This window comes from Cottoperca gobio, chromosome 21 (assembly GCF_900634415.1).
Source record: "Cottoperca gobio chromosome 21, fCotGob3.1, whole genome shotgun sequence".
Taxonomy (NCBI): domain Eukaryota; kingdom Metazoa; phylum Chordata; class Actinopteri; order Perciformes; family Bovichtidae; genus Cottoperca; species Cottoperca gobio.
In genome coordinates, this window is record NC_041375.1 from 23,982,746 (window position 1) to 23,994,447 (window position 11,702).

Here is an 11,702-nt window from a genome sequence, read left to right on the forward strand (position 1 = left end):
GTAGTAACATTAAGCTAAGTGAATTTTCTATATGTTTTGTGGCTCATTAACGCTGTATTAGCATCCATATTTCCATACATCTATGTCTAAAAAGGACCCTGCACATTTGATCTATTGCCGCCAGAGCCCCTATGTGTAGTTACATTTCTGAGGAGGTGCATGCCATGTGTACTATTACCCATAGAGTGTAAAATATGCAGTTTCCATGACGTCACCTTTAGGTTTCTGAAGAGCTGTTGGGAAGCTTAAGTATAAGTGGGAGCCATCGCCATCTTGGCAGTGACTACACCACCTGACCAATCTAAAAATGGGCAAAGAGTTGGAGCGGCAGTGGATCAGAGACGGCCCGGTGACACAGCAGCTAGCCATCTGTGACGGACTGCACCTGCCTGTAAACATGTTTACTTCTGCAGTAAACTTGAGCTTTAGTCTATGGAGACGGAATAGAAAGAGTCAGTTTCCTGTATCTGTGTCACATGGGTTTCTCCCCCTTCAGGAGACTCGCAGCAGTCTGTGAACGTAAACACAGATTATGACCGATGATTTTGCCCCATAGTCACTGAAGTAAATATTTCTAACATATAACTTTATTGGAGACCAATTTGTCTGATTTGTCTGTCTGAGCAACACAGATTTGGAGATACAGAGGATTAATGTTAGCTGTGTCAAAATGTAAATATCTAATGTAAGCTAAATCAAATATAAAGACATTAGACCTTACACACGGAGGAGACAGGAAGTGTGTATTATTCCATACCACAGGCACGGCTTGTAATGCACTATCTTTACTTATAGAGCATCTTTGGTTGGCTATTACCTGCACACACAACAAGGCTATATGCATTTCACAGGTGTAAAGTGCATTCTTAACACCTGATGGTCAATGAACAGTCCCCTCTGCGGGCGTGGGGGGGTGTGTTTGAGAGGGAAGGGGCGGAGAATGAAGAGAGAGAGAGAGAGAGAGAGAGAGAGAGAGAGAGAGAGAGAGAGAGAGAGAGAGAGAGAGAGACATGCAGACAGATTGCAAGGGAGAGAGCGGAGAATACAGGCAGAGAGACATACCCACGGGAGCGAGGGAGGGAGGGAGAGTAGAGAGAGAGAGAGAGAGAGAGATAGAGAGAGAGAAGAGGGAGGGAGGGAGAGAGAGAGAGAGAGAGACAGGAGAGAGAGAGAGCACATAGAGAGAGACGAGAGACGGAGAGAGAGACGGAGAGAGAGAGAGAGAGAGGGAGGGAGAGACAGAAGAGAATAGACAGAGAGAGACACACAGAGTGAGAGAGAGAGAGAGAGATAGAATAGAGAGAGATGGGGAGAGAGAGAACACACACAGAGTTAGATAGAGAGAGAGAGAGAGAGATAGAGCACACAACACACAGAGTAGAGAGAGAGTAGAGATGAGAGAGAGAGAGGAGAGAGAGAGACACCAAGATATAGAAGAAAACAGAGAGACAAGAGAGAGAGAGAAACAGAGGAGAGACCACACAGAGTGAGAGAGAGAGAGAGAGAGAGAGAGACACACACATAGATTTATATAGAGATATTAATAACAACAGAGAGATCTCGACACTAGATAGAGATATAGAGATATAGAGAATATATAGAAGATTTGGTTCTACTGTGGGATAAGACAGAGAGAGTAGATATAGAAGAGAAAACACACTTCTGAGTGAGAGAGAGAGCGAGAGAGACAAGACTATCATGGAGATAAGAGTAGAACGATAGACAAGATGAGAGAGAGAGGGATAGATAGAGAGAGAGATAGAGAATAGTATTCTAGAGTATAAATATAGACAGGCCATATCGGTACTCTCATCTCTCATCGACATGATTGCGATAGACAGATTGAGAAGAGACCAGATAGCACCTAGATTGAGCGAGAGAGTATTATAGAAGGATATAGTTAGGATGATAGAAGACACAGACAACCACATCGAGAGCTCTCTATATTAAGAAGAAGAGGTAGGGGGGGAGCGGTACAGCAGGCAGGGCTCCAGCAGTTGGTCGGTATGTAGCAGCGGCGGAGCTTCTGCCCGGGATTACAAAGAGGGAAAAACGCGCCTTGGATAGAAAATATCACCAACGGGATTAACAATAAAACCACCCGAGGATGAGACACACACCGTCCGCCTGAAGGAGACTAAAACACGCCGTTATTCCGCTGAATTATCACCGTTTTTTACGAAAATGGCGAACGAGTCCCCGGCCAAAAGTCTGGTGGATATAGACCTAGCATCCCTGAGGGTGAGTGTGTGTTATTGAGGCATTTTCACAGTGCATTTTATTTTTTTCATACTCGGGAATAAAAACACAATCTTGTTATAAGCAATGCTGTTGTTGACACAACCCTGCGGTGGCTTTTCTTTGTCTAATATCCGCTGGCATGGGAGGCCAGCAAACCGGGCGCAGCCGGCGCCTACATCGAACGAACCCGATCGTAGCTCTGCCTACAAGGCTTCAGGGATCAATTCATGAAGCTTACAAACACTTTGTGTTCAATGTCTGCTTGTGTTTATGCTTTTTAAATACAGGATCCTGCTGGGATCTTCGAGTTGGTGGAAGTGGTCGGAAATGGCACATATGGACAAGTCTACAAGGTTGGTGTGAGCCTTCATCTGTGTGTGTGTGTGTGTGTGTGTGTGTGTGTGTGTGTGTGTGTGTGTGTGTGTGTGTGTTAAAGCCCCAACCGAGAGAACAAACGGGCGGAAACTGAAGCACAAACATGCATTTATGTATTTTTTCCTCTCTCACGGTCCCAGGAACACGTTTATTATAACACGTCCCCCCCTCCTTCACTTGGGACCGGTGCGGTCTGGACTGGATTATCTCCCTGACAGTGTTATGGCCTCTCGCTGCTTCACATCCATTCATTATTTTTTATTTTACAAACATCACCCCAGTAGCTACACCTATTTTGGTCCCAAACGAGGTCCCTCCTCTCATCCACACCCCAGTGAAATATTCCTTGCATACTGCACGCTTTGCAATGCACTGATCAGGCCAACCCCATCCGTGCATGACAGCCTTTTACCATGCTGACCGACTTGTGCGCCATTGGGTGGGCGGTGTTTCATTGCGCATTTGTGCACACTATTGCCCAGCAGGCCTTTAGCTGGAGTGGCTCTATGCTGCATTAATGGTGTGTAGTGGTAGGACTGTTCACCCCATCACACACACACACACACACACACATCTGATGGAGACCCGGTGCTCGTGCAGCCCACCTCCATTGCCCCACCAGAGAGGAGCAGCGACATCATCCTGCTGTTGCCTGGTAGAAATGAAAGAAATCACACGCTGCACTTTGCTGTTGTATGTGGCTGAATGAAACCGTAGTGTACCAACACCTTTGTGTTTCTGAACTCTAATGCTGCGTGAAGATGGTTTATTATTATGTCACGTTCATGCTACAGGTAATGTTCCTGTGGTTATGACCCGAGAGGATTCACACCATCGGATAACTCTGCGTACCACAAACTACACAGCTGTGATTGACTCTCATTTGCTTGCGGCTGGATAATTGTGCTGCTCTATGTGCTGTGTTGTATTGCAGCAGCGAGGTTAGACACATCCAAAGCCTTTTGGAACAAATCCAAGTGAAACTAAGTTGACCTTCACTTGAGGTGTGGTGCACATGGAGGAGGACTCAACATGCTGATTGTCATAGTTCGTGCAGGTTTGATTGAAACACTTGAATTATTGTTTATTACCTTGAATAGCAGCCATTGTTGGATATACTGCTAAACATGATATCTTATGATACTGAAGAGGTGAGAATACACACCTGGAGACAAGGGTGGAGATGGAGAGAAGCAAGATGTCCACCCTTTCACATCACCTCTGCTGCACTTTCTGATCCCTAAGTGATGGTGTTAAAACGGCCCCGTAGCACGATGTGGACATTTCTTCTGACTAGTTCTAGAAAAGCACACTCTGAGCTTTATTGTGCTTCTTGTATGACATAAACTCGCTGTTGTTGTACAGCTTACAGGCCGAGGCTGATGGTAAACATAACACACACTGACTTGTGTGCTCCAGGAAAGTGTGTATAAGGAGCCATTTTGGGCCTTGAAGTGAAGTCTGAGCCCAGAAGCTCACAAGGACGTTACTGCAGGTGTTACTCACCTGTGCAAGTTTCTTGTAAATGGAAAAAAAGTAAGAAATTGACTAATCGATGGAAATCTTTGGTGACTGAGACCAAAACGACCGACTAGTGGACTCAGAAGACACTGAATCATCCCTCGCCTGTAAACTCATGCACATCAGAGCCATCAGCTCTCTCTGTCACGTGACCATCTTACGTGGGCATAATAAATATCCAGGTGTTTGAGCAGGAACTGAAATTGTTGGCTGCTTCGGGGCAAACGGGACGTCGCAGGTTTATTTTACACTTGTACAATACGGCGTCAGTTTCTACAGAACAATCTCAAGGTCTAATGTATCTCCAGCTCTGCCTCCGGGGATTACACAAGTGACCAGCAGCATTCAGCGAGTCCGCTGCTGAGACGAAGTGTCACTTTGAATCAGATTGCGTGGTCATGGACAATGAGGCCGGCCCTGGGGGCGAGCCTCAGCGAACGCCTGCTCTGCTGTTACCTCACAGTGTGAGCGCTGAAATGTCTCCTCGTAATTAAGCACGGTGACAGCTGTGTGGCCGCCGCGCATGGTCGTATCTTTTTGTGCTGGGAGTAAACAATACCGCTGAAATCACATCTTGATCTGCTTTGAGGGTTTTTTTTGTGTGTGTGTGTGTGTTCCCCCCGAGCCGGGGGAGGAGGGCGGCTGCTGTAAACGTTTCATTAAAGAAGGGGACAAGTGGTTGTGGAAACGCTCAGATGCACGGGGACACAAATGAACCTTGACATTTTGAGTTTAGTTCCTCAGGATTTGATGAATCATAACCACGTGTGCCTTGAAGGAGGATTTCTGTCTGTGCTGCCTCGCAAACATTTGACCCAAAAACGTGTGTGTGTGTGTGTGTGTTTGGGTCGGCACGTTACACTTGGTCCTCAACACTTGGCGATTGGTTGGGCTTCCCAGGCTGGCGAATAGCTGCAGAGTGTGTCCGACGGAGCCGTGGTGCAGCTGTGCACCGACAACAGCTGTTGGATGGAAAAATAAAATACAGAGAGAGGGGGGGAGGGGGGGGGGGGTGGGACGACGACTGGACTCAACCTTTTAATCATCAAAGTGTTTTAATTTTGTTTTATTAGACTTGAGACGTTTCAGACCTCAAGCTGGTCTTCACTGTAAAACAATCTTCATCCAAGAGTCTGTTTTATTTTATTTATCTGTATTTTATTCCATTTCACTGCTTTTTCATGTCATTTTCTTGATTCTTGTCAAATAGTAACAAGTAATTTAAGACTTGATCCACATTAATCTGAATGCACTACTGTATCTCCTTGGGTCTGTGAAAAAGTTGGTAAATTAGGAAGTTGTCTTTTGGTTTTTAAAAACAAAACAAGGCAGTTAATTCATCAGGAGCAAAACATCCTGTGACTGAAGAAAGAAAAAGAAACAAAGCACGGATGCCAACAAAAAGCACAGATAAGGTAGAAAAACCCAAACTTCATTAACAGCAACCGAGCGTAGAAAGGTCAGAGGTCAGCGTGTTTCTGTTTCCATTAAACAGTGGGAGGTAAACCAAAAATGAAAGAGCTGAAGAAAGAGGCAGAAGGAATTTTAAAGCCCTGGGGTAAGACCACACTCCACGCATGTGGGGCCGGGAATCCCCCTCTCTGAGGAAATGGTTTAACCCATTTAAGACTTGCTGAGTTTCTCAGCTTCAAACCACAGCTGTGATTGTTTCAGCCTCACGGAGACGAGCGGCCTTTACCTTTTATAAAATGTCCCAAGATGTGCAAACAACTCGAACTTCTGGGACTTTTGTTTGTTTGATTAATTCTCTAAAATAGAGCAAAGCTGCAGTTTGTTGGCGGGGGTGTCTGCAGAGAGCGAGTGGATGTTTGTGATTGTCAGGAAGTCATCAGAGCAGTGGCGAGAAGTCGGTGGCTTTGCTGCGATGGAGCGATTAGAAAAGCACAGCCCTGTTCCTGTGAGTCTCTCATGCATCCACATGAAATGTTTCAGCACTTTGGAAAGTGACAACATGAGTACTTGTAGCCACATGCTGATCATTTGTGTGGATGCTATTAAACGTACTGCGTTTCATTATTGTCAAGATTCAACATTACATCTGTGAAATAAGTGAGAAATACCCATCACTCTTCTCACAAATACTAAATGACAGAAGCACAACACGGAGAGAAGCGCCGCACCTTCACATGCTGGGAGCTGGAACGATGGAGAACGACATTGTTGATCATTTATTTTCTACGGATCAACCCTAAATCTTCACGAGTCTCCCTGCACTAAATATGTTCTATCTATACTACAACATCTGTGATAATGAGCTGAAGCCAGGCTTTATCTTTTCTGTGGTATCTTGAGGATCTCCAGCCTTCCTGTCTTCCACCAGGGAACTCCCAGTGTCGGATATCGTGCAGTGTAGGTGGAGGCTGCACGTCCGCTGAGATGTTCTGCTAAAAGCAAACGTTAGGCCCTGTTTACCTTTCGGATCAGAGGACGTGAAGCATCAGCAGCGTGAACCCTCCCTCTGTAGCGCTGTCTTCTCTCTCGCATAACTTCCATGCCTGCTCAACATGTCAGGGAAAGAATGCGATTTAATAAGCTGACGTCACAGGAAGTAAGAGCGGCAGTGATACAGAGAGCAGCATTTTCTATCGGCTGCAAGCAGGAAACAGGTATTAGATGTGTAGAAACAGAAAACAGGAGGAGTTGGAAACAGATTGAAATCAGTTTCACTTCCTCAGCTCACATTAGAACAGGAAAGATGTTGTTCTCTGCTGATGGTGAAGCTGGGTGTGGCTCACCAGCAGCAACCTGTCATCATCACAGCGAGCCCCTTGGAGGAAACGCACCGCAGCACTGAGTGCATGGCAGATCTGTCAGATGCATGCGTGTCTAAGTGGCGTGCTGTGAGTGGTCCTCCTGTAAGTCCACATTTAGATGTGAAGAAACACACAAACCGCTCGTGATGCTTCATCGACTCGTTCCCTGCGCAGGTTAACAAACACTTCCATGTTCACCACTTATTTTTGGCCACACCTATAAAAAGAAAAGATGCAACATCCAATAACATTTGATTTTCTTTGCTTATTTATTAATAAATGTATGTATTAAGTATTGTTTAGTAATGCATCACATGCTCTCTCCTATGGTGGATAAAACTCAGTTATTATTTGAACTAAATGACCCAAATATTAGTGAATAACCCTGAAACACTGTTGGGTCCGGTCTGCTTGATAAATGACTTCAATGATTCATTGATTAGCAAAATGTTTGCTATTGATCTATTTCCAGTTGACCGACTCGTCAACTAATAGTTTCAGCAACTTGTTTGGGGGAAAGCTGGATATTTAGTGAAAAGTTATATTTAAATGCATTTATACTATAAAGTGCTTTAACACACAGCCTATTAAAGGTCCATTGTTTTCTACTTATTCCAGTTGTATAGGGAGCTATGTATAGGCCGGCCCGCTCTGTAAAGTGGAACTACAAAGCTGTCAGAAGGAATACACTCGTGCAACGCTGGCTCACCGACCTTCCGGCTATTCAAACTGGAATGTTAGTCGTGTCTGCTGTGACCTTTTCACAGCGCAGGAAGTGAAGTACGGCCAACCAGCAGCAGCAGTAGAGCTGCGTCTCCACTGGGAACTTTTCCTTTCTAGTCTAAACGACTGTTATCTAGCGTGACCTTTCCAATCAGAAGAAGTGGAAGCTCTGCCGCTGATAGCATCATGGCAGCAACAGGAACTTGACTTTCTCTGATTCATGTTGGAGAAGTCGCTTTGTGTTCCCGACCAGAGCTGCACCCAATCATTGTTTTCAATCCTCAATGTTTTCTGTGTAAAAGTTCAGCGGACAGACCAGAACCCAACGGGACTTCTCTGAACCTGTGTTCACCAGCACATGTCCTCACACCGCTCGCTGTTCACATCTTTAATACGTGCGTGAAGAACTTGTGGTTTTCTCTAGATTGGTGATTGATGGTTATTAATCCCGTTCAGCGGTGTTGATACACTGAAAGGTTTCAGCAGTAAACCCATGTGGCAATTAACTGTTAATAATGCCTCCGCAGAGATTATGCATTCATTATATATTAGATGCAATCACAAGTGCTATCAAAGAGTCATTTTAGGATCATCTTTGTATTTTACAGGAAGGTGACATTCTTCGTCCGGTTGTTAATGAGTCTGTTAGCGGTGCCGGCTCTGCTCGCTCGCTACAGTAAAGCTAAAAATAAGAGCCGGAGCCGCAGACAGTATCTGGGTCACGCTCTCTGATGCTCTCCGTGTGGACCGATGCTGCTGCTGGGGAGTCTCACTGGATACATTTACACACCAGCAGCAAGACGTGTGTGGGTTTTTCTTTCTCATTTGCATGTTTTTTTGACACATTTGTTGCTTTTATTTTGTACATGATTGCCATAAGAACGAGACACTTTAAGCTCGGGTGGAGACTAACCCTCTAACGCTGGCAGGGTTTGTGCGAACAGAAATCAGTTTAACGTCCCTCTATTTATAGCACAGATTTTCACGTGTTACCCTGATCACACCACTGATTCCAGACAGATTTTACTGCCTCATCATTAAGTCTATAAAAATATATTTAGTTACTTTCTTTGACGACTAATGGAGAATTCAAAATAGTTGTCAATGAACTTATGGAGATCAACAAATCTATTAATGGACGGATTGTTTCTGTGCTGCATTATAACATATAGAATAGAAAGTCTGTTAAAGTGAGCGTACTTCCTGTTTATATGTTTCATCAGCCAGCATGCAGCAGTATGTGAAGGTACAGCGAGAGGAGCTCGCGGTTTCCTTTTTCCTCCTCCACCGGCGCATGGAGCCACTCGGGTCCAGAGCTGAACCTGGGTGAAGATGGAAAAAGATTTTCCTCCTCATCTCCGGCTTCTTAGAGCCTTCCTCAAAGTGGAATGTCAGGGTGCCACGAGAGGAGAGATGTTGGGATTAAGCAGTGGAGGAAAAAACGCTTTAAAAATGAAGAATTGATGAGAGAGAGAGAGAGAGAGAGACGGGGTTTCTAAACGTGCTGTTGCATTATTTCAAGATGGCCACCCTCACTGTTAGCCTTGTAGTATCATATCATGTTGGACATTAAGCTGAGTTAGACTGGACAAAAAAGACTATATATAATATATATTTATATATATATATATTATTTATATATATTATTTATGTATATATTTTATGTATATATATATATATATATATATATTTTATATTTTATATATATTTATTTTATATTTTATTTATATATATATATATATATATATATATATATATATATATTTATTTGTGTATATATATATATATATATATTTATTTGTGTATATATATATATATATATATTTATTTGTGTATATATATATATATATATATATATATTTATTTGTGTATATATATATATATTTATTTGTTATATATATATATATATATATATTTATTTGTGTATATATATATATATATATATATATATATATATACATATACATATATATATATATATACATATAACATATATATATATATATATATATACATATACATATACATATACATATATATATATATATATATATATATATTATATATATAATATATATATATACATATATATATATATATATATATATATGAACTTATATATATATATATATACATATATATATATATATACATATACATATAAATATATATATATATATACTATATATTTATATATATATTTATTTGTGTCATGATGTGCAAAAAGCAACTTTTTATCCTGTATCTTCTGTTTTATCAGAAATCCTTTATTAGTTCCACAGCGGGGACATTTATCTCGTCACAGCAGAAGAACATATGAAGTAAAAAGGCAGAACACAATAATTAAATAGAATAAAAATATAAGTACCAAGTGGTTGATGTAATAAAGTGATAACTGCACAGCAGTGGTGGAAACAGTGTGTCTTGGTGTGGTGGTCTACCTCTCCATCTCTCCATGTTTGTATGTTCCGCTCTGCAGAGAGCTGCTTGTTGGGCCAAACTCCACCGAAGAGCGTTAACTTTATCCAAACACTCGTCCTCTCAGCTCGTGCAGTAAAGACGCACAAACTAGACTCACTGGCCTTTTACTTCCACACAGAAACAATCGTTCGTCCATTTCTCCTTTCTCTGTTTTACACTCGCCACGCTGCGTTCACTGACGTCAACGACTCTCGTTTAATATTGAAGTGTTTTGACATGACGTGACCACGTGATGACACGTTCCGCTCGTGTTGTGTTCAAGGACCCTGACCTTGGCCAGTCGCCTGTTTTATTCTATTGCTGTTTAGATTTTCTTTTTTTCTAGTGGATTTTTTTGCGAGTGTTTATGGTCGGCCAGAGGTTCCCCACGCCTGTTCTAAGTCATACAACCCCGAGTCCTCCGCTTAGCATTTAGACTCTCTTTTCCAAACATGTACACGAGAGTCTCCACCAAGACGACAGAGAAGCAAATCCAAAGCAGAATCAAACCTGAAAGCTACGGCTCAGATCTCACGGCTGTAAACTGGAAATTAAAACGTTTTAAACAAACACACTATATGGAGTCGGATTTAACAAACGAGACAACGAGAGGAAGCAGAAGAGGAAGAAGATGAGGAAGAGGAAGGAAAAAGAGGAAGAGATTTAAATCCCTATACTGCTTGGTATATTACTGGTTCAGCCCTCGTTGGGGAAAAAAAGCTTCATCTTAAGAAAATTAATTTGCTGGCTTTGCTGGAGTCCAGTCCGACGCCACCTGTTCACAAGAGACGATTAGACTAATCTGAAATAATGAGGCCTATAGGCCCAGTTCTGACAACACAATTATACCTTGGTTAAAATCTTACTTTGAGAAATATATACATGTTTAAACACAGAATAAATAACGGCGTCAAATTGGAATCATTCAAAGCATGAACCATCGAGTCAGAGAGCGAGTCAGTCACTTCATTGCTTGCTCTGATATTAAGTCGACAAACGTTTCCCCAACAGGACGATGTCTACAATTTAAAAAAAGTAGCTTCAAACAGCTGCAACAGGTGTGTGTTAGTCCCACTGACGCCACTAAAACAAATCCTAATAATGAACAAATGAGCCTTTTTATTGCTCTGGTGTCGTGTCTGCTGACTCCTGTACGCCTTGTCATATCGTGCAGCTCCAGTATGAGTTGGGTGGAGTTGGGTGGAGCGGTGGATGCATGCAGACTGCAGACAGATGGCTTGTTGTTGTAGCGGCGAGGCAGTGATGCTGAAGAGACATGGAGGGTATTAACTGTGTCTCACTGTCTGCTGCGTCACGTGGAGCTGGTGCATTTCCTCAAAGGGACGAGAAACAAAACGAGCTTTCATTTAGTAAACTTACGCACTTCGTACTCGCTCTCTGACTCGATGGTTCATGCTTTGAATGATTCCAATTTGACGCCGTTATTTATTCTGTGTTTAAACATGTATATATTTCTCAAAGTAAGATTTTAACCAAGGTATAATTGTGTTGTCAGAACTGGGCCTATAGGCCTCATTATTTCAGATTAGTCTAATCGTCTCTTGTGAGCAGGTGGCGTCGGACTGGACTCCAGCAAAGCCAGCAAAT

At 42.5% G+C, this 11,702-nt stretch overlaps 1 protein-coding gene across 1 annotated transcript in view; it reads left to right on the top strand.

The window, feature by feature from the left end:
* Positions 1 to 1,970: 1,970 nt before the first annotated feature.
* LOC115026836 (mitogen-activated protein kinase kinase kinase kinase 4-like) overlaps positions 1,971 to 11,702 on the top strand; it is an 86,603-nt gene continuing 76,871 nt past the window's right edge. Inside the window, 2 exon segments of the mRNA XM_029459820.1 lie at positions 1,971 to 2,241; positions 2,529 to 2,594. Of these exon segments, the coding sequence (XP_029315680.1) occupies positions 2,185 to 2,241; positions 2,529 to 2,594 (123 nt within the window). The 5' untranslated portion in view covers positions 1,971 to 2,184.